This window comes from Condylura cristata, unplaced genomic scaffold (assembly GCF_000260355.1).
Source record: "Condylura cristata isolate star-nosed mole 26May11 unplaced genomic scaffold, ConCri1.0 scaffold00017, whole genome shotgun sequence".
Taxonomy (NCBI): domain Eukaryota; kingdom Metazoa; phylum Chordata; class Mammalia; order Eulipotyphla; family Talpidae; genus Condylura; species Condylura cristata.
The window spans coordinates 7,295,426-7,319,241 of NW_004567118.1; the positions used below are offsets into that span (position 1 = coordinate 7,295,426).

Genomic DNA, 23,816 nt, shown 5'->3' on the forward strand with positions numbered 1-23,816 from the left:
TTCTTTTTTCCTACGGCTGCAGGAATCAGAACCAAACAGTATTCCAGATGCCACTTTGCACTCCAGCATTGCAGGGTTTACAGAGGGGGAGCGATCATCTTGCTAATGACTTAGCGGCAGGAAGATCCCATCAGTCAACAACACTCAAGTTTCTGCTTTCCTTCTGGAGGTCACAAGCCTTCAGGTTCTCCAGACTCATTATTCCAAATACTGATTGTCCTCTCTTTGCTTTCTTGCCCGCTGTCTTCACGAGGTGTCCACCTGTTGGGTCAAAGGCCCCAAGGTGGCACGGCCACCGCTGAAATTAAAAGGGGGAGAACACATCCACCTTGTGCATACACAACACAGAGAGCAGTCCCACGGTACTCACCTGAATGCTAGATTAGTCAGCAAGCCACCAGAAATGGATCTGAAGGATGGGGGGCAGAGTTGGGGGGGGGGGGTCATGAGACAAAGGAACAGGCCAGGCCCAGGCTGATTGAAATGATAATTAGTTGTGGAAAATAAGGTTGGGCCCCAGCCAAGAATTTGTCTTTGACAAAAGATAAACCTGAAGGCTCCAATCCCATCATGATGGGGGGATTTAGTTGGTCTTTTGTAGGAGCTCCAGAGCCAGAACAAAGCAACACTGAGTTTCAAAGTGCAGATGACTCTCCCTGTTTGTTGTTCTCCCCGTTAACATACAAGCTGTTTCCTTTCATCTGCACAGGCTGACACAATATGGAGAACCCTCAATAGATTAAGCCAGATTCTAAATGAATGCAGAGTGGTCAAGTCAGAGCTCTTTTGGCTTAAGAGACAATCTTGGTGTCTCTGGCTGGAATTTAAAAAGAAAAAAATAAGGGGGAGCTTTTTAAAAACTGAACGATCGGCCAACTTACTAATGATAAGGAAAAGGGGCATCGCTACTCTAAACTGCTCAAACCAAGAAAAGTGTGAGATGCCCCAAAACAACACAATTTTAATCTCCAGACTGAACAGCTAGATATTGGGGGACTGACAGCAGGGAAGCGGGGAGTCAGAGGATGATGCCTGGTACTCTATTTGGACCTGAAACTGCTACTCCAAAGGTTCTGTGAAACTACTTGCCTGAAATATTGTTTTGATAAATAAGCCATATCCTTGTGGAATTGAAATCTCCAACTGTTCCACTGGCACGGACATCTCCGCAGTGACAGCTCATGCCCCAGATTGTGGAGTTAACTTGAATTAAATTTCAGATGTGGGGGTGCCGAGGGAGGGGACGGTGGCAGTGGGAGGTTTATGAACAGTATGCTGGGGCTCTGATGTTGTCAAAACCAGATGGCTTCTACTGTAACATTTAAACAAAAACAAACATGTCCAGAAATAATACAATAAGGATCGGGCGGCTTTACCTGTATCTGCAGTACAGCAGTTTTGCAGTTGCAGTAAAGCCACACATTGGAAAGCCTACAACTGTGGTAAAGTCCCAGCAGAGACTCACCTCCTCAGAAGTCTGGTGCCAGCACTGCTACCCCGAGGTCATATTCCCCAAACCCACTAGCCCCTAACCATAATCTTCTGGGAATAAGGAAAGCACATCTGAAACCTGTTCTGTCCCGAAGTCCCTGGTGACCAGGTGGCAGACATGCACTTCCAGATTTTTTTCTTGTTGTTCCCACAGAAAGGAAGTGGAGCTTGGATTTCTGAACTTTTCAGAAATGGGACTTCCTCCACTTATTTAGATAATCTTTCCTGGGCCCTCCACTCTAAGAGCTACTGTTGCTCAGCAGTTGTGAGATCTTAGGTATTACCTGTCACCTGACTTCTCCGATTTCGACTGCTCTCATCTACTAGACAGACAGAAGCTGTCTACCCCTGTCCTACAAACTCAAGTTGCTGGGATATCCACATGAGCCACTGTACATGGAATGTTCACTGAGAGGTCACAATTGCTGGGTGAGTTGCTACCTGACAGACAACACAGGTGAAGGAGACTGTATGATGTGTCCCCTGATCTAACTGCTACCTGGAAAGAGAGGGCTGAGGACAGGACAGCAGCCAGAACATGAAGTGGCTACTTCCTCACAGGTAAGACACTTAGAAGGAATCCCAGAAGGGCAAGTGGAATCAAATGTTTCCAACCAGCAGTTCTTAGATTACATTGGTACTAGGTCCTGTCTGCTCTATTCTAGGGGTGGCAAGATAAATGAAAACTGGGAAATTTTCAAAGGTTAAAGTCACTGGAAAAATGGAAGAAGAAACATGTTGAGTCCCCATGTATAGTCAACTAATCTACACTAGGCCGATTCAGCAATGTATTTTCCAGCGTATTCCCGTGTCCTGTGCAGTCTGACACTACGAGACAGGCAGTAGAGTCACACTGCATCCTGGTGAGCTTGCTGGGAATGCTGACATGAACGTTTCTGAAAGCACATCAGGTCAGTGGCAAAATCAGAGAGAGTAATTTCCCTTAGTTAATCTCCGCATTCATGTCCCCTCTGATCTTTTTTGGCTTTAGCTAGGAGAGAGGAGGCTGGGGTTTGATCTGAAAACATACGGAGTGCAGAAAAGCTCATTTCCATTACTTGTCTTGGCAGAAGGAGGAGCCTGATCCCTCACGGGGATGGGAACTCTGAGATACTCAAAGACAAGAGGCTGGCAGGTGCTGGTAGCTCCCAAAGGAAACATATATAAGGTTAGGAGAGGTGGCGAATCCCTGCTGCTTAGACAATTCACATAACCTCTGCAAACTGATGGATCAAACCGGGCCTTCAAGGTCCTATAAGAACTCAGATCCAGAGGGCAGCCAGGTGAGTAGAAAAAAAGACCAGAGATACCACACAGTACAAAATAGTAATTATTTATATTTTCAAAAAGAAAAAATTAACATTTGGAAGTTCTCCTCTGTAGGAAGAAGGTGAATTGGAAGGAACAGGATCGGCTCCTATGCAGGCGGCAAGTCAGGTAGGAACAGCTGAGCAATCTGGGTTGGGATTTTTTTCACACAGCATTAATAATAAAATTTCCTTTTCTTCTTTTTGTTCTATTTTTTGTTTTGTTGTGTTTTTTTTTTTGTTTGTTTGTTTGTTTTTGTTTTTTAGAAAAGGGGGTAGGGAAGAGAAATAAAATCAGAGAAAAATGCCAAAAAACATTTTCCACAATATCTAAAAACAGAGAACCATAGTTCTTGTCAAGACAGTATGAATTCTGGATGAATTATTTTTTCCAGTTTTCAACACCAATAAAGATTTTTTGCAAATGCCACCACATCAGAACACTCATCTTCCAGATCAAATAACCTCTTTCCTCTTTCACCTTCACTTGTCATTTTTCATAAAAGGATAAAAGGATGTATTCTGTTCTTGCAAACAGTAAGTGCTAACAACAAGAGAGCTCTTCTGATAGTTGTATGGTGGTGAGGAGTTTTCACAAATATCCAAGTTTTAGCACAGTTGGATGGACTAAAATTAGTTTCTCGCAACATAAATACTACTAGATTCCACAAGCTGATTTTTGAGAAAGTCTGCAAAAATCCTTTCTTCTTTCCTTTCCTTTTCCCTTCTTTTAAAACTAAATGTCCTTTTATTTTTTATTTTTTTCCTTTTCGCTCCAGGCACCTGACAATTCGTTCTGCTCAGTCAGATGCAGACAGGTTTCTCCAAAGTACCACCGCTGGGATGTCCACAGGGTCACTGCCTAAACTGAATCCCCACCGTATCAAACTTGGCCAGGCCAAAGGGAACACAGTGACACAGCAACAGGGTTTTCAATAGGCTGAACTGCCCCGAGTCCCAGGCCCTTCCCTCCCCCCGTTTCCCCAAAGTTTATTTAGTGCTGTTTTAAAAGTCTGGGGCCACGATGCAGTCTTTCCCCCCACAACAGTAAAAGCTCCACAGATTGCGCTGTCTACCTGGTGGTCAGTGGCAGCAACCGTGGCTGCTGCTTCTGGAAAATAAACGGAAGTCTTACAACAGGCAGGATCTTAGGATTGCTTCAGGCGCTTGCGTGGGGGTCCCAGAAAAGGGCACTGTGCCGAAGCCAGAGAGCGATATGCTTCGGCCACCAAGTGAGGATGTGACACCACCATTGACTTCCAGCCAGAGGTCTCCAAGACGTCTGAAGCATGACTACAAGAAATGTGGAGAGGTGGGTTACAAAAGGAGTGTGTGTAGGTCGTTTAAATAGTCACCTAGATACCCTTATCTCCCAGAGCTTGCTGTAAAGGGTGTCAATGAAAGAATCAGACCACCCCCAAAATATGCATGAGAATCTGCCTTTCAGACATGGCAGGCAGATACCAGGCAGGGGCCCGCTGTCAATGCTCTCTCTACTTGCTGGTGATTCTAGCAGAAGGGAAAAGCAGGAGTTCTCCCGGCCAGACAGCGCCACACTTCCATCTGGCTCACAACCATAGGGAAGAACATGGCCTGGGCACCGTGTGATGATCAAGAAAGGAGATAATAACCACACTTCCCTGAGAGGTTAACATCTAAATAGCACCAGCAAGTGTCCAGTGAGAATTCACTAGAAGGAACTCATTAGAGACCACAACGACGGGTCTCTTCCCTCCCTCTTCTGTTGCAGTTGATAATGTCTCTGAAAAGCCCTACAGACTGTCTTGTCTCACCCCCCAAAGAGTTGCTGTGAGGGTTTTATAAGGCCTGCTGCTCTTCCTTGGGATTTTCCAATTTTTATAGGTACTGCACCCCTCACTCCAAGTGAGAAGAACATGTCTAGTGAGAGTGATTTCAGAAATAATGGCTTGGTCATCTGACACTTAGGATTCATGAAGAGATCTACTGGAACGGACAGTTTTTTCCAAAATAGGTTTTAGCCATCTCATCTACTCTTTTCCCTCATTCTACAATCAACAGTTACATTTTACTAACTTACAAAAAACATCCTTCCATTCTCCCAGAAATCCATGTTTTGTTAAGTCAGTGTGAAGTAGAAGCTACTGTTTACAGGTATTACAGCATTTTCAGGCCAGTAAATTACATTTTTGTCAATTCTTACTATTACAAGGAAGTTAAATACCTCACTCACGAAAAGGATTTTAGGCCCCTGAGAACAAAACCATCTTCCACACTGTCAAGCTGAAGGGGGAAGATGAAAACTCTATGCTTATTTTAAGAACATTACTGAAGCTCCTCACCTGTTGTACTTACTGATTCAAAGTCTTTCTCATTTTTCTAGCTAGTCCAACTATACTTAAAGAAGAACTTTGAAGTTGTCAACTCACTAGTTGATGAAATCCACCGCCTGAGTTTTCAACTGATCTGCGCTGTGGAGGTCAGCCAGGATGAGAATTTCTGCGGCGTTCTCCACGGAGAGGTTACTGCAGAGGGCATCCTCACACATGACCTTTAAACGCTCCAGGGCATACTGTAAAACATAAGCACGGCTGTCGTCAGAGCAGGAATAGCTCTGGGCAGACCACTACAGAAGCTGTTTTCTTCAGCTGGACCATCATGTAACTGGATACCCGAACAAAACTGCCGACCATGAAAAGGCTACAGCCGCAACTATAATTATAAAACATCCCCATGCTCAGAAGGCTGACGTGAAGACAGTTAGGAAACCTTGCACAGCTGCCATTCAAATTCTAAAGTCTATCAGAGAAAGGCTAATTATAGTGTAAACCTGCATCTTCAGGGGTAACCTGCCCCAACTAAGATTAAAGTACTTCTTAAACAACCACTATCTACCTTTAAAATAAGGTAACACTGTGCTTCAAGTCAACAGGGCATTGCCTTTATACATTCTTTTATTTAGAGCCAGACCAGGTTGAAGCACAATCCTTTCACTAAACCCGTCGCAGCCCAGCAGGGTATCCCAACTGACCCATCAGACAGTGAAAAGGAGCCCTGTGGTGACTTTCACTGGCATTTCTGCCACTAGTTGTTCCTGAATGAGAGTCAACCCGGTCTCCTTTAAACAGAAAAAGATTAAAAATGAAGTCCTATTTTGTTGGGGCTGAGGTTAGATGCTTAGGGCAAAGCAACAGAGACCCAGGGTCCAGTTTCAGTCTAAAAACTTCCTACTTTCCATATAGATGTTCTAGAAATGGAAGGTCTAGGTTGTTATTGGCACATTTGATCTAGTTGATTTGTTTTGATGCAACTGTACTACTTGCTCTCAAAATGAGATTATGAACTTACTAAGGAACAGCAGGGATAAGGAGGAGGAAAGGATGAAAGGTGGCACAAAATAAACTGTCACTAATGGGCTCACAGGAGAACAATCTGCTTTGAGGGTAACCGCAGTCTCCACACAGGTCCCATTTTGAGGGCCTCAGGACTCAACGGCACAGTACTCCTCCAGGCGGAATCATGGCAATCAAACCAGGACAATTTTATTTTTATGAATTCTAGGTGAGGAGGCATATCTACTGGCACTGTGATCTCCTGCAGCAAAAGGAGAGTTTTATTGGTTTTGGTGCAGCTTTAATTTTTTTCCATTTGAGTAACTGGAAAACAGTTTCCATGGAAAATAGAAATGATACTAGACAAGCAAGAAATTAGGTTGCCGTTTTTGTTTTCAAAGGTTGGAAAGGTTGAATAAACGTTCAGTCTTTATATAGTGCTGCATAGGATATTTCTCCTATCTTTTCTCAATACATTCTTTTAAAAGGACTTTTACTGTGAATAGTTGTGATCCCTACTGCGTAATGAGACAAAAGTAGCCATTCTTATCCCTTAGGGGACAAAAAATTTTTTTCTTAATTATGCTTCTGAAAAACCTGCCTAATGGCAGTACTTACCCAGGAGACTGAAATTGTGTCTCCCAGGCCTGGACTACGTGTTTTGTTTTGTTTTTGGTCTAATTACACACGTCCCCAGGAGAATGGGAAGGCTTAGAAGAAGCTGTTTCAGACTCTTGGGTAAATTCTAGATGTTTAGATCCTTCCATGAAAGATTTCTTATTCTGTTTCCTAAAGCTCATGAGGAGGTGTAAAGGTAAAAATGTTTTCAAGTAAACTTGGAGTAAAAACTGTCTAAAGGGAAATTCTGAATGGAATTAGAAATGTACCCTTTGGTACCTTCTCATTCATACATTGAAAGCACTGCTGTGATTCAGCTGCTTTATCTTAAAAATGTAAGTTAACACATCGTACTGAAAATATCATCCGTAGAATGTCAAGTCAGGCTAATTCCCGTGCTCTATGCACTTATAGGAGGTTCCCAGCAGGTTCTCTGGCTGAAGAGCAAGAATGAAAACCCAGGGAACACAGATGTCTAACTCTGGCTCTAAGGATACGCAGCTTTAAGCCACAGTATTTCTGTCTTAAATGTGGGCCTTGCAAGTACTAGTCACTATGATCGGAGTTAGATATGAGGGGGCAGGTTCCTGGTGTGACACCCATTCATGGACCATCAGAAGGCAGATGAAGCAGAATCATCATAAAGGCATGTTTATAAAAGTAGGTATTAGGCTGGGTGTTCTACGGCAGAGATTATGGGATTATTTTCTCACTGTCTTCACTGAAAGCCAGTTCCTCTTAAGCTAGACTCTAACGGTATAGAATATCTGCACAGATACAGCTATTTTTCAATCCTTTGGATCAGTAGGAGCTATTGGGTTTGCATGTCTCACCCTCTACACACACTCCAAAAAGTTGATTAATAAAGACAAAACCTCTCCTATAAACCCAGGCTCTTCTCTCTGTCTGTAGGGGTACAGTGGGAGGTGGAAGGAGACTCTCCGTGGGCAAGTCCTGTAGTGCCCTTGGGTCAGAGCCAGCTGTGCCCTCAGATGGGCGTTGCAACGTCATGGAGCAAAGAACCATCTTTCTCCCAGTACATGCGTCTCACTGGGTCTATGTACTATTAGCACCCTTGTCTCAGCTGTCTCCCTAACACAGGAAGAACAGCAATTGTTGCACTTCCTCTCTCACCTCAGGCAACAGTGTATTGGAGGACATGTCACCAAGAACTTTTGTTGTATCTAAACAATAAAAACCAGTTTCCAAAAGTCTGCTTGAGAAACACATCCCTGAAGGCGGTCCTTGAGAAAAAGAACTCCAGGTTTAACAAAACTGGAGAAACATGATATGACATATTCCCTTTTATAAAACTTACAATGCACATTAACACTCCAAAGGTTTTGAGAAATCTTTCAGTAAAGCAACACACAAAAATACCAGTTTGATTTGGTTAAATTCAGTATTTTTTTTTAAAGATTTATTTATTTGTGCATACAGAATTGGGGTACAGGCCTGAGGCTCAGGGGCGGTGAGGGGCTTCACCAGAGACAGAGCGGGGAACAGAACAGGCAGATCAACGAAGTACACTGCTAAGGGGAGCAGCGGGTGGGTCAGGAGAGGTCTGCCACACCATGTGGTCACCTCCGGGGCAGGCGGGAATCGAACTCATGCAGAAGTGGCTTTAGATTCTCAGTGCTGTGCTCTAACCCGCTGCGCCACCAGGGAGGGCCCTAAATTCAGTATTTTATTAACCTTTACCCTTAATCTTACTTTGGGAATTACTAGCCTGTTGTTTTAGGTAATCACCATTATTTCCTTTTTTTCCACATTTTGATTTTCACACTTCTAACATTTCTCATGTCAAAATGTGTGTTGTCTTTATCAAATTAGGGTATATACTCATCTTATTCACTGAACCCATGCAACATAAAAGTTCAGGCATTAAACTCAAAGGTCAAAAAACTCCTATTCTTAGGATCATTTTTCTATTCTTATCTCACCTTGTCAGCAGCTGCCAGCAAATCATCGGCCATTTTGTCGAGGTTTGGAGCCTTCCCCGTGTAAATGAAGCACATCATTTCCTTAAAAACTTCAGGCTCCACATCATTGATTTCAACCCGATTCTATGCCAGAAAAACTGAAAATGAGAACTATTCCAACAGAATAAAAAATCCCTAAACAATTTTCACGATTTCAAGCGCTGGTGTGGAGAGAAAGTTTTATCATTTAAAGACCTAATATGAATGGAAAATTTCCCCCTATTTGTTAAAACAGTCTGCCCCCACTCCCACAGGTATGCCACCTTTGTTCAACAGCAAAATGACTATATGCTTAATTTTCACCTTTTTTTTCCTGAGTTTTCTGAACAGAAAACATGCCTAGAACCTTCAACCCAAAACTCTGTCTGGGATTGAGACTGAATGAGTTTGTTTTGTTTAGAATACTTCTGGAACCTCTCTCTTCTCTTACAAAGTACCTGTTCAAGTAACTGTACTCCATTATAACACAATAAGAAAAAATATAATTAAGCAAAATAAGCCTGCTGCCAAGCTGAGAAGTCAACTGGATCTAGTACCAAAGCTAAAAAGACTTATCCCCATCCTGTTACATACCTTTTTGCTCTCCTCCATTTCATGCTCAAACATGGCACTAAAAACAGGAGAACGAGCTTTAACATGAAAGGGAAACAGAGAGATGGTTATCACACTGAATCTCTTGGGTCTTCTGTTCTGAAGAAGAAATTGTTTATTTTTCTGTCTCACTGCTATAGAAAGGGTCTTACCCTCAAATCATACCAGAATTATAAAATTAATCTCTTTTAATTCCAATAACTGAGCAAAGGGGAAAAAAGAAATCACAACTTTGAAAATAAAACTTTCTACTAACTTTATTCCAACCATTCATATTCCAAGGAACTTATTCAAATTCTGTTAGATGACAGGGATCCCCTATAGACAGACTTGGGAGTTTGAATACGGAAGATCTTTTATGGCCTAAGGAGGGTGTTCTAATAGCTGGATGTCTGCCTGGAACAATGACACATACTTTTCTCCACTTTCAGTGACCACACAGCATGGAAGTCAAGAACAGAGAGCTCAAGGGCATCCGCTAGCTAGATGAAGTACATGCCTTTATGGTGTGCTGTCTGTTCCTCCAAGTCAACAGAGATGAACAAACTCCAAATAGGCAAAAAAGAAATAGAATTTTAAGTCATGCCATTTCTAGCCTAATGAATGCTGTGAAAAACAAATAAATTTAACTTCAACCATGAAAGCAATAAAATAGCTAAGAACTCAAATTTTATCCTGTCCAATTAATCAGGGTTCTTGTTGAAAGTTGAGACCACCAAACTTTCCCTAAGAGATGGAAAACAAACTAACAGATAACTAAAACTTTGACCTATAGTTTATGTCAGAAAGTACTAATTTTAGACCTGCCATTTTGTAACTATATTATCTTGGACTTAACCCTCTGAAATATCTGAATCTATTCCAAAAGGGTATTAATTCTCACTGTTCTTATCTCAGAAGGTGCTAAGATTAACATTAGAGAAATTGAAGACTAAAAGATGGTGCTTTTAATCAAGGAGGGAAGGGTTCAAAGTGGCAATATACTCAGAAGTCTTCCGTGGATAGACATAAACTAATACTATGAGAACAAATAAAATCACCCAAGGAAAATACATAGAGTGAAAAGAAAACTGAAGCAGACCTTTGGGAAACACCAACCTTTAAAGGGGTGGGTAAAGAAGAGGGAGGTCACACATTAGAGTAGCCACAGGAACAGGACAGAGAAGTCTAACAATATATGAATTAATATATATATATATATATATATATATATATACACACACATATACACATAAAGAGTATGTATGAACTAAGGATCCCATAAAGTTAGGGGTTAACTGACTTTGGAGAAAAATATTTAAGAGGTATAGAGGTGAGGTGAACTGTGGCTAAATAGGAAGGAAAAACAGATAATGAATGTGCTAACATAGGAAACTTAGTTCTGACAGAAAGGAGGGAGACTAACTAGAGGGAAAGCTTTTGTCTGTTAATAGGCTGAGGGTAAACAGGCAATAAGAGGAAGAGATGGGGGAAAGATACAGTTAATAAGGGTACAACTGGCAGGGCAAGGTTTCTGAGAAGGCAGCATGGCTTATGAAACAAAAGTAGAAAATACAGTCTGTTTTGGACATAGGAAGCACATTCCCTCCACTGAGATTGCAGGGAAAACGCCAAGTAAAGTGAAGCACATTCCCTCCACTGAGATTGCAGGGAAAACGCCAAGTAAAGTGAGAAGCAAAGTTGAGGGAGTTCCTACAAAAGGGCCTCCATTTTCTCTTGAAAGTAGAAAGGTCACCTGTTAGATGCTGGAGAGTAAAGAACAGTGATACAAGTCTGAAGTCTGTTGTTGAGATAAAGAAAGGTAGCTAACTGCGTAATATGTAGAAAGAGTTCTTGGCTGTGCTGAGGGACACTAACCAGTAACTCCTTTAGCAGTATACTGTAACAGCCAGCTGAGAGAGGGACAGAACAGTGCTTAGGCTGAGCCAGACACAGGTTTGGCAGGTGTCTGTTTTAGAGCTGTGGGTCTTGGTAAGAAATCTGGCACCGAAAAAGATGATGTGATGGCCTCTCATGTCTTGTAGACCAAATGTAAATTTGTGATTAAAACTCCTATGTTTTCATGTGAGGTGAAAGCTGGTGCTTTCTTATCAGTACCTGCTCTACGTCTTTCAAGTCTTAAAGATCAAGGGTCTATTATTAGAGAAAGACCCAACCTTCCAGTCACTAGCAAATCCTCAACTTCTAATTTTTTTTCCTTTAAAAAAAATCTCTTTTTGGAGAAACACATGTCTTTTGCAGCAACTTGGATGGAGCTGCAAAAGATCATGCTTAGTGAGATAAGCCAGAAAGAGAAAGAAAATACCGGATGCTTTCACTCATAGCAGGAGTATAATGGACCAGGTGAGAAAATAACAAGAATAATGAACAGCCATATACTCCCATTTTGTGGGGGTGGAGTGGGGAATGGGATCAAAAACGGGGTGGTGGGGAGGGAAGTGCACGGGATTATGGTGATAGCACACGGGTGACTTGGTGATGGGAAACCTGCGGGGATTACAACTGAGATGGAGAAAAAAATGTACAAAATGATGTAAAAATAAACTGTTATAAAAAATAATATATATATATATATATATATATAACAAATAAATAAATAAAAATAAAAGAGCAGGTAAAAAAAAATCTCTTTTTGAATTTTCTTTCAGTGTTATTTGTATAAAAGAGAGAGCTAATATCTCCAGGGCTGGGCACCTAGCTATAGCACAGTTAGAATCTTCTTCATTACATCTCATTACATCTTCATTACATCGCTACAAATTCTGTGGAAGGGCTAAAACCACAGTGTTTAGACATCTACTATCAAGGTGCGAAGGCGTTCAATACTGTTATCATTATCATCTAGTCCTTGAATATGATGGCCTAAGTCCACTACGGAGAAAAAAGCAAATATCATTTTATGGAAATTTTGGACTTCTGTTTTTGACAACTAATGTCACAATACAGAATTGTATGTAGTTGCAGTTTTTTTCACTAGTTCAAAAAGCTTAAGTTACTCAAAAGGCAATTATGAAGCTACTGTTTCCCCTTGTTTTATCAAAAGTAAACCTTCCCATGAATAAATACTAACCTGCTAAGATAGCTTTGTGAGCCTGGAATTCCTGGCCGGCAACACACAAACAACAGTCTGTGAAACGGGAATTCTCCCACAGTCCTCCTAGCTCATCTGCCAATCGGCACTCAGGAACTTTCACCATATTCATGGTATTCTGGCCAGAAATGTTGACAGAATCTTGCACCACACTCACCTGTAAAAAATAAGAAAACACAGACTAAAACTTTTGTTACCAGGAACTTTCTACCCAGAAGAAGGAGAGTATATTTTATATACTCCTAGGTACACTCAGATAATAAAGTAAGTTACAGTCTCTTGAAACCATCTCTACAAATCAAGTAACTTCCAATCTATCATAACCATTACCACCTCAGGTAAGTGGGGAGAGAGTGCCCCACAAATTTCCTTCTTACCCAACTTCTAAAAAGCTATACCTCTCCTGGCAGGAAACCTGAGTCACACAAAGGGGAAAAAACTGACAAAACCAAAGCTGAACTTCAAGCATTTACCTTATTATGCTGCAAGCAAACAGTTAAGCACAAAGAGCTCCTATAGAAACTACCATTTTTTAAACTCTCTAGAAAGAATTCACTTAGTTAGGTCTGGACCATGGAAATAAAGTATAGTTTCTATAAAGTCCAGTAAATGATTTGTGCTTCTTCACAAGTTAGTATAGTGAACAAGACTGGGCTTGAAGTTCTTTCTGATAGTGATAACTAGATGGTTTGCAACCTTTCCTCAGTCATTTGTGACAATGACATGCAGGCTGGCTGGCTCCAGTTGGACACACTGAACAACTTTGAACAGAAAGACAACAGGTGTCAGAGGTGTCGTCACAACATTTAGCAGCAGCAATTTCTCAATACAGAGAAATTTGTTAGGATATCAAATACAAGGATTTTTATCATAAAACATTATAAAATAAATGTAAGTTACTAAACTAAAAATAAGATCCAGCAGATCAGTCTTCTGCCTAGTAAACCACTGCTATTCTTTATCTCATACAGCATGTTAATTTAGAAATTTTAAAATCAAAGCAGAATTCACAAACCTTGAGAATCAACTCCTTACTTTTGTTATTCCTACAAGTTAGATCAGAAAGAGCTTAGGAGCACCCTAAATGATCCAAATTTCTCTTAATCTTCAAGATGAACGTCATCCCTAAGTGTAGCTATAAATCCAGGGGTAAAGCTAATGCCCCATCGAAATGCCCCAAAGTTCTTTTGGTGCAGGAGGGAGATATTTCTTATCAGGTCAAGAAATCTATTCATCTGTTTAGAAAACTGGCCATTATGGTCTTAAACAATAAAATAGCTAAATTAATGAATTACAAATGTGTTTAGCATCAGTAGCACATTTATTAGGGCCAGATTATTACATTATTTTAATAGCCCAAGATACAGCATAAACCACTCTAGAGATTCTCTCTTGTCCTATGTAAGATCTCTAATTTAGTTCAGCCACTTTCTCATATTAACAACTTCACTTCTTTGATATTAACACCAAAAGTGGGAGTTGCCCATTTTCAGTTACCGCTTCAAAATACTGATTAAAAAAAATGGGAAAAAGGAAAAGACCAGTTAAATCCAGCTTCCTCTGAGGAAAAGGCAGGAGAATCTTGGAATGGCCAATGATGAGAATGGAGAGGGCTTTTGGCACTGGGTTCCTAGGTCTGAATTAAACCAGGTTGACAGGAGTCCAAAGTCATTAACACAGGCAATTTACTAGCCTGGGTAAAATGAAATGGCAAGCGTTAGGCTGGATTTCAGACTATGGTGACCAGTGGCCCTTATGCTGGTTAGATGCATCATAAATAATGAGCAAAGCCTAAAAAATGTGACTTCTCACATAGGGGCAATTCCTCACTCTAGATATAGACAGGAACACAGCAGGAAGGAGAATGTACCTTTACTGTCTCAGCCAGATTTGTTCTGTAGATATATGGATGCTTGGAGTCTCCAGAGTTCTGAATGTCTGGCACCTCTTACCAACATTAAATACGCTTAATTAAAAATAAATTTTAAATGGCATTCACAAATGAGTCTTCAGAGCCCAAACTTTTAACTTATAAAGAGATCGTTTTTCTCTGCAAATGATGATGCTAAAATGAGACCATTTTGAGAAAAAAAATAAAGATTTTTTTAAATGCCTATAAAGTTGACTATGGAGACTCATTCAGAATTGCAGCTGTGAAGATGACGTGACTGTGACATTTATGTCGTCTTATAAATGACTGCATGAAAATGTCTCAGGAAGGCTGTATATCCCTCTAAACTTCAAGTTGTAAAAAGGCCTCACTTGTAAAGTCAATTCCTTTTCTTAAAAAAGAAAATTTCATAGAAGACCAAAGATTGTGCCAATTTGCTTACATTTTATCAAGACATAAAAAGTCAAAGTAAATCAATAGAAATATATCTTAAATTTCTTTGTAATTAAAAAACCTTACTGTATAATTGTTTACAGAGGCAGCACTATTTCTAATTGAAAGTCTAGCAATGATCTCAATGCTCATCAACAGGAAAATGAACAAGACCACTGTATATTCATACAACGAGCTATCGAACAGCACTAAAAATGAATGAACTATAGTTACAACCACAACACAAATTATGAAAAAAGCAAGTCACAGATGACTACATACAATCTAACATCATTTTATAAAGCTCAAAACAAGCAAATCAAAACAATACAAGTAATAAACAAGGGAATGACAGCATACATTCAGAATATACCATCCTCGGATTATGGAGATAGCAGATGTCAGGAATAGATGACAAGCACATACAAGCTAGTTTCAAGTTACAGGTGATGATGTTAGATTGGGGGGAGGTTTACTACATTATCATGCTTTATAGCCTATAATAATGTTACATTAAATCTCTATTTCTATAGGTCAAAAACAATCAAATAGTCAAATAGGTGTACCAGTACATCTAAAAAATTCATTAATAAAATAAAAAATGAACAGACCCACATTATTTAAAATTTGACAAAAACACCTCTAGTATATGATGGGATATTTACATTTGAGATGAAAAAGGATGTTTAAAGAGTTAACTAGTGTCTAGATATTTCATATTTGATTTTTCTCATTTCATCTTTCATTGCAATATTACAAAGAGGTGTTGGAATTTTCTACCTGTTAAAAGTATACACTGTGAAAGCAGGGGTTTATTGCTAACAACTACTTATTTTCAATATAAATAGAAGTTGAAACAGTTCATGAAGATTTTCATTGGTCCAAATTATGAAAGAAAAAATTAAAAGTGTAAAGCTTTCGTGATTCTTTGATTACCAAAGTAAACAGTCTCTGTTAAAGAAAGCGTGATAGAGACTGTTTTCTTTCCTTGGTAAAAGCCTTCAGTACCACTTAAGAGTTGTACAGCAGATTAGTGATGGAAAATGGGGGAGTTGGCATGGCCCTGACACTAATTTGCTGTACAATGTTAGGAAAAATCACCTGACCTCTACAGGCACCGCTTTTCTCCTCAATAACATGAAGTGACGATAACAGAACTAACCTAGCTCAAAGGATCTGGATAAGAAACAATGCAGGGAATGCTTTGAAAATGCTTCCAAATACATAAACTAAGTAATAATATCAACTTGGAAGAATATCCACAATTCCTAATAGACCAAACATCACTGAGAATGGAACATGAATTCAGTGCAGCACAATATAAACAAGACCACCTATTAGCATTTTCAGAACCTGCCCTTATTCAAGTCCGCTTAAATATTAACAATAATACCACTGAAATAAAGCCCAAACATAAAAGCGTATGACTCTCACTCACTCACCTAAGGATTTCCTCTTATGGCCTCTGGGAACAGCCAAAACACACATACAAAAACCCATGAAACAACTGCACTTATTGTATCAGGACAGGACAGAAGCGAAACACCTAGACCAAAGGCTGAGAGAGAAATGGCACAGTGGAGTACTTACAACCTAAATTGTATGGGGACATCACTTCATACAAACTTCAAAATAATAAGAAAATCTAGCTAAACCAATAACCAATAAAATATAAACATGCAGTAAAATAAACTTATTTATAAATATTCCATTGACAGAAAGGAGCAACAAGTCAAAAGGATAGAATTTGCACTCAAAAATGATCTAGCTTGGAAAAGCTCTAAGAACTTAGATGAGCTGCAGACATTTTTAAATCCCACACATCTACCACACACCCCACGCAACTGTCTTGCAATGCTGAATTCTACTAAGTCCACAGAGAGTCTTGGAACAGAATGAGTCTCACTAGGCACAAGCCCAAGTATGAGAAGCAACACTAAGCACCTGTGGCCAACAGAGAAGTGTGAGAGGAACAGATGGCACACCTGGTCTGATGGTAAGAAACCGATGGCATCAGCAGAACCCAGCAGACGTTTCCCTGCTCAACATCTCCTCGTTTCCAAAGTGTCATCTCACTTCCCTTCTAAGTCAGTAAGGCAAATCTAAACTTAACCACAGGATTTCTCCTGAGAGAATTTTATATGGGGAAGCAAAAGAAGAGAGAATGTCTTAGATTTAACCACGGATAAGAGATTGCCAAGAAAGAGCAGGTCAATTGGTTTCTAAACCAAGAGCTTCCAAGACCAGAGCTGGAGTGGCTGGAGTGGATTTAGGGGATGAGGTGGGTAGAGAGAAAACATGTGCGAAAAGGCTGGACCCACTGTGGACTGGAAAATGCTGTAATAAAGGTTATGGTGCTGCCTAAAACACCGGGTGCAATACTCAGAGATTTCTTTTCCTTCAGAGAACAGTTCCAAAAATTGGCTTTCACTTCCAACAGAAATTAGAATGTCCACTATTTTTAAATTTCTCTGAAATACAGGTCTCTAAGACAGGTGAAGATTAAATTGATGGCCTATTTATATAATATCTAACTACACACAAAACCACTAATTGTTCTAATTTCTTTACTGGGGGAACTGAGTATGACCTGTAATTAGCTGAATTTACATGGATTCAAATTTCAAGTTCATAAACAAAAAATAGCAACATTTTATGTATTTATAGAGATGCCATTATTCTAGCATTTATTTTTACTTAGCACTTATAAAGAAGGTGAGGTAGCTAATATGCAACCTGTATTTTATGTATTCAGTGTGGTATTTTAATAAGCCATGCTTCCAAAGTTTTCTAATCACTAGGCGCTCTTCTGTGGAACTATTCAATGAGCTGTGATTTCAAAAAGAAGCTGACCAGTTGCTGGCCAGTTATTTTTTTTCCAAAAGGGTAAGATTCCTAAGAGAAATCCTTCTCCATTCACAGGTGGTGATATGCCTTTGGAACTGTCATTAACTCTCAGTGTGAGTCTATAATTTGACAGAACACACTGGTAGTTGGAGAAATTGCCTGCAACTCCCCATAAAAATATAGTAGTTAACGCTCATTACATGGAATTACTCAGGAAGTGGCTCCTTGACCCAGATGATGAGTAGGGAACACCAACATCCTAGCTGACTAGAGGTTGTATTCATTTATTACAGCTGGTAAGTACTTATAAATGTATTGATAACAGAATGTAGCAATTAATTAGCACATACTCATTAAAGAAGAACACAATCCAACTCACTCTTGCTTACGAACTTCCAGGCTTCTGTAAACCTGAGAAAGGCTCTTAGGTTGTTAACAGATGAATTCTTCTAACTAGTGACTACAGATAACTCTCAAAGCTAACTATGTATCAGAGAACTTTACATAGCCTTCACTCAAAAAAAAAAAAAAAAAAGGTTCTCACCTTCCTATTTCACAATTACTCCAGCAAGACAAATCGGAGACACTCAATTCCTGGTAAGAATCATCTAGTTCAAAGAGCAGAAAAGGAAAGGAGAGGGATCTGTAGTCAAACACACTTGGGCTCAAGGAGAAACCAGTAACTTTAAGGAACAAATATACATTATCTAGTTGCTTGCTATCCTCCTCAGCTTGAAATGACAGTCCTTCCAAATGCTATCTGAAAAAAACCCGCAATGAAAAAGCCAGAATACCAGAAAAATCACACATACCAAGGTAGTGACAATCTGTTTTTAGAATAACGAGTGGAAAACTGACATACCCAACAACCTTGAAATCACAACAGAGGTTTCAGTCAGTCACTAAATAACGTTCATGCAGCACCACTCCACTTGGGGATTTTTCCCATTTTCATCCTTGATACAATAGAATACCACCAGAGTCTACCAAATACCTAACAGAAATGCTAGTTTCACAGCCAGGTAAAAGTTAGGTGAAAGGACTCACCTCACAGAAGAGGGTAAGCTTGTCATCGGGGAGAAGCCCATTGGCTTCATCCAAGAGAAAATCTCTACGGATGAATTTTTTGAATCCCCAGTCTTTGCCTTGCACAAACCTATATGCCCGTTGAGACTCTGGGTGAAAAAAAAAAAAAAAGTCATATTTAAGGCTGCTCAAAAAACAAAACAAATGCACAACTTGTCAGTGTGTGAAGTTGCTGAGTGTGAAAAAAGAATTGACAAAGAACATTTACCCATAGCTTTGGTTTCTTCTCCCTTGGCATTCAGGATGGAGAATTTGAATTTTGCCCGAACTTCACTCTTTGGACAGCTGACCAGTAACAGGTAAAGTGACAGATAATCTTTACTTTCTTCATCTAGTCCCTTTGGGTTTACTCGCAAACACCTACCCCAAACAGGAAAAACAAACAAACAAACAAAAAAAGGCAAAAACACCCATGTTTAGAGGCTTGTGAAAAAAGGTAAGTAGAACATCAGACCCAGAGGAGATACTTTAAATAATAAATGCCAGTCCCTACATAAGGAGATTCTAGTTCAGCAGAATGACTACGGGGCTCTCCCTCTTCTTAGGCACCAGAGTCACCTTTCAAAAAGGAAACAACAAAAGGAGTAAAGAGGCATTCTAGAATCTGTAAACACATCCCTTATATCTTTGACTCTTTATTCATCATCTCCCAAATAACTCATCTTATTGCCCCTAAAATATTTTACAGTTAAGTCTTACTCTGTTCTAAACCTTAATCTCAGTAAGTGTGTCCCTAATTTTGTTGGCACTTTGGACAAACAATGAAAAAAATGTTGATGAGCACTTTGATACTACCTTGGGAGAGAGAACATTCATATTCTTAACAAATATAAGGGTAGTATATAATCTTTTACAAGTATTTTATCAACTGGAAATAATATTCTAAGATTAAAATAAAGGAGGCAGCATGGAAGACTCACACAAAAATAAACTCCCATTAAAGAGGTAGAGATCTACACTAGGCTTCTAAAGTCACAGATGTCAGTCTGTTACCAATGAATGGAAACAATCTAGAAAGAATTTATGTGGTTCAATTGAGTTCAATTATAAATGTCATTAGTTGAATTGCATGTGGTTCAGATACTGCTTCTATCACATATAATATATTGGCCATATGTATCCTAAGGCCTTGCCAATGTTATGATACTTCTCTCAAACAGGAGCCCAACCCAATGCCATTCTAGTGAGTTCAAAAAATTACTATGCCACAAAAATCACTACGTAGTGTGCTAAAGATATGGATCTAAATATAAGGGTTCTCTTATATGTAGTAGTAGATTGCTTAATATATACAGCCAACAAATACTGAATTAATGCAGAGCTGTCTAACTTTTCAGAGATTAGAGGTCAAAAGTAGTGGTTCTCAGGGATTTAAAAAAATAATATAATAGCTTATTTTTATTTCATTTTGTGCCTTTTTCCATCTCAGTTGTAATTCCCGTGGGCTTCCCACCACCACTTCACCTATGTGCCATCACCATAGTCCTGTGCACTCCCCCCAACCTTTTAATCCCATTCCCCACTCTACCCCAGGGGTATAATTTTATCTTTGCTGTGAGCACATTTTGGACCTTAAATTGCCTGCTCCTCTTCATGACAACAATAGTTTAGATGCGATTAGACCCACCTTCATGTCATATTCCCTTTGCCATAGGGATTAATTGAGGGCACCCAGACCTAAACCAGTCTGTGGGTACGACATTGTCTTGGCCACACAGACCAGAAAAAAGTTCAAGGACTTGCTAGATGGTAGTAAGTCTCACCCACTGCTACTTCTAGTTCTTCCACAACCATAAGGGAAGCTAGACTTGAGATGTCTAACAGTGTGGGCAGAGAAAGGCTTTGGGAGCCTTATCTAACTGGGTTAAGGATTAGATTAGCCGAATTTTAATTTAAATGGATAAACTACCTTCAAACTCATTCTATACCTTGGGCATTCCAATTACATAAGCAAATAAATTTCCATTCATTGTTTAAAACCAGGCAATTTAAAAGTTAAGAGATTTTACTAAAATCTAGATTTCCCTGAAAAAATCTACTAATTATCAGCTGGAGCTGAGAAGCTACCACCTCTCTTAGAAAGACAGTTAGTTGTTTGCCAAGCAGGCAATACCCATTTACAACACTGATCCTCTTTATTCATAATACTCCACACCCTTTGAGTTTTCTGATATCACTGAATTAATCAAAAAATACAGAGAGCAGCTATTACATGCCAAGCACTGTTCTAAGCACTAAGTAATATATTAAGTACAAAACAAAGCCTCTGCCTTCAAGGATTTTACATTTTAGTCAAGACTCCATAAAACTAAGCAAAACAACTGACAGAAACACTTTTACAACTACATGTATTCTTCCTCACCATTTCAGTTTATCATTGGCTCCTGATGAAAAGGTTGAACTTTTAATGACTTCACCCATTTCCTCCCGGCAAAAGCTAAAGTTATTGATGGTCCACATGTAGGAGAATTTTACTACCTTGATCTGTTGAGAGAAAAAAAGAAGCAATTAAAGAGGAAGCAGCCAACCTAAAAAACAGGTTAAAGATAGATAATCATTTCTCCTCCCTTCTCCCCTGCACAATATTCATAGAAGATAGCACTGTTTGGTCAGCTTCTTCCTCATTAGGTCCCTCTTCCACATTTTAAAAATCTCAGTGACCAACTGCTTTCTTAACTTTTCTCAGCTTTGGAGAAACACTTTCCACCAAAAGAGAGAAAAACACAAACAGGGTTGGGAAAGTACATGATAAAGTCATACTTAAAATGAGTCTCTGTGCTCAGAGAAGCCTCTGACAACCCTTGAGATATTGATGTCCTACCTGTGGTTGCAGATCTCAAATCTAGTTTCCCCCTAGAATTGTCCAACAGAGAAACACATTGCCATTGGGAGTGGGGGGGGGGGCACTGGGGTAGAGTAAGGCATGGAGTTTCAAGATCTCCCCTTTTAACCTTCAGGGAAAGCCACTGGCCAATGGCATTAATATTCTATGCAGAAACCAAGAACTAAAGAGCTGACAAGTGTCTTGCCTATCTGCTTGTTGGCACTTATGATCCAATAAAGCAGAATATCCAATGGTAAAAGAAATCATATTCCTTTCATCCACCAACTCCTCCCAAAATGTAATATTTACCAGGTGAAAACATTAACTTACCTGTGTGTAGCACCAGCTCTCAGCTACAGGGCCACTCGACATTTCTGCCGGAGGTGGAGGACTTGGAACCCTTGACATCGCCAGTTTGAAGGTTAAACAAGATTCCCAAAGTCAGGGGACAAAGATTTCTGTTCTCTCTTCACCCTGGTCAACCCAAGAGGCAGAGGATTTTATTAGATTAACGGAATACTGTTCTATCTTTCCACTTAACCTACTAGAGATTGAGAGCTTTTCTCTCTTGCCTGAAGGGCTCTACCCCTATCATTCAAAGAACTCCTTAGCATTCAGCTCCTAAATTTAAACCTCAACCTCAGAGAGTACCTAATCCAAAGCCTTCTCCAACTCACAATTGTTAACACCCTGTTTACTTTAATCCTCTGCACGATATTTAATATTACCTTACCAAATTAATTTACTCAAGGAGCACATCAAACACATCCAATGGCAAGAATGTCTGAAGAAAAAAACAGCTTTGTGAACACCTACAACCTTGTCATGCTTTCCTTTCCTTAGGACACAAATACTCCACACAAATACCCCTAAAGGAAAAATAACCTTGTTATCTAACTCACCTTCATTGCAAACTATTCTTCAACCTGGCTGCTAACTGCTCTTTTGAAGGGCAAGATTTCCCCTTTCTTAAATGTGCTCCTTTCTCATAGCATTAAGATCTCTCCCCTTTTCTACTCATTAGTACTGAGTTTTCAGATTCTTATCCTTTCTCTGTCTATAATCATCCCCCAATCCTTTTTACTGAATTATCCTCCACTGTTTTTCCTCATTGCTTAATACTCAGTTATTTTCTTAATCTATATTCTCTTTCAGGGAAAATTTATCCTTTCCAATAAGGTCAAATTTCTACTTTTTATATAAATGTTTCCCAAGTCTCTTTAACTTTTAACTATTATAAACCTCAGATCATTTTCAGATAACTGTGATACATCTCAGCAGGTATTCCAATAGCAAATCAAATACAAATCAAAATTCTCCCTTCTAATATCTTTCTAAACACAAATCCATTTAAAAAATTGGTAAATATGGTATAATTTTACCATATAAAAAATGAACTGTGGGGCCCTCCCTGATGGTACAATGGGTTTGGATGCAGCACTGCAAGCTGGCCATGTAACAGGGTGGTCCCTAAGAAAAGGGGGAGTTCCAGGTTCCCTGCCCCACCCAGAAGGAGGGTGGAGCTGAGCAGAGCAAAGGAAAGAGGAGAAGGAATCCTAAGAAGGAAACAGGATGGAAAGCCAGAAGGAGACAAGAGGAAGCCACAGGGAGCAGAGGGAGACATGTGAAGAAACTGTGCTTGTTTCTTGGCTCTGGACTGGTTGAAAGAGATGTGGGTGAGAGATCTGCGGGGAACTTGACTATGGCAGTGTTTATATTGATTTTGATTGTGTTCTTTTCCTCCCAGACTCGTCTGGCCATTTTTGACCCTTTTCTATGGGTCCTGGACAGAAGATGCTTTAGTCTTGTGGCAGGCTTTCTGGCCTTGCTTTGGACCAATCCTTTGTGGGTAGACTTTTACCCACGAGGGGATGGGTAACTTCGGGTGTTTGATTTAGAAATTATATTCTTTGTCTTCTGTGTTATATACTCAATGTATTAAAGCTCGTTTTCATTAATGTCTTTTATGTCTTGTCATGATGCAGCAGGGCAGAACCTATTTAGAGTATGCAGGTTTGGGGATTCAGGGGTGGCCCTCTCTTCCTGCCCTGTAATAGCCGCAGCTGCCTCAGTGTGAGTTCGATCCGGCCCCAGAGGTGATCCACATGGCGCAGCAGACCTCTCCTGACCCGCCCACTGCTCCCCTCAGCAGTGTACTTCAACAATCTGCCTGTTCTGCTACCTTCTCTGTCTCTGGTGAATCCTCTCACCGCCCCCCCCACCTGTGGCTTGTACCCCAGCTCTGTATGCATAAATAAATAAATCTTAAAAAAAAAAAACCCTGTGTATGTGTGTGTGTGTGGGGGGGGAATACAACATACAATATATGACAAAGGGGTTAATTT

General features: G+C 39.8%; 1 protein-coding gene across 2 annotated transcripts in view; it reads right to left on the reverse strand.

The window, feature by feature from the left end:
• Positions 1-3,036: 3,036 nt before the first annotated feature.
• The window catches only part of SPOP (speckle-type POZ protein), a 66,060-nt gene continuing 45,280 nt past the window's right edge, over positions 3,037-23,816 (reverse strand). For both annotated transcript variants that reach the window (XM_004684318.2, XM_012726581.1), the window contains 9 exons: positions 21,802-21,945; positions 21,010-21,131; positions 18,856-19,007; positions 18,609-18,736; positions 12,371-12,548; positions 9,283-9,338; positions 8,671-8,793; positions 5,207-5,349; positions 3,037-4,091 (listed from right to left, as the gene is read on the reverse strand). In XM_004684318.2, coding sequence (XP_004684375.1) covers positions 3,947-4,091; positions 5,207-5,349; positions 8,671-8,793; positions 9,283-9,338; positions 12,371-12,548; positions 18,609-18,736; positions 18,856-19,007; positions 21,010-21,131; positions 21,802-21,879 — 1,125 coding nt within the window. In that variant the 5' untranslated portion in view covers positions 21,880-21,945 and the 3' untranslated portion in view covers positions 3,037-3,946. The remainder of the gene's footprint in view (positions 4,092-5,206; positions 5,350-8,670; positions 8,794-9,282; positions 9,339-12,370; positions 12,549-18,608; positions 18,737-18,855; positions 19,008-21,009; positions 21,132-21,801; positions 21,946-23,816) is intronic.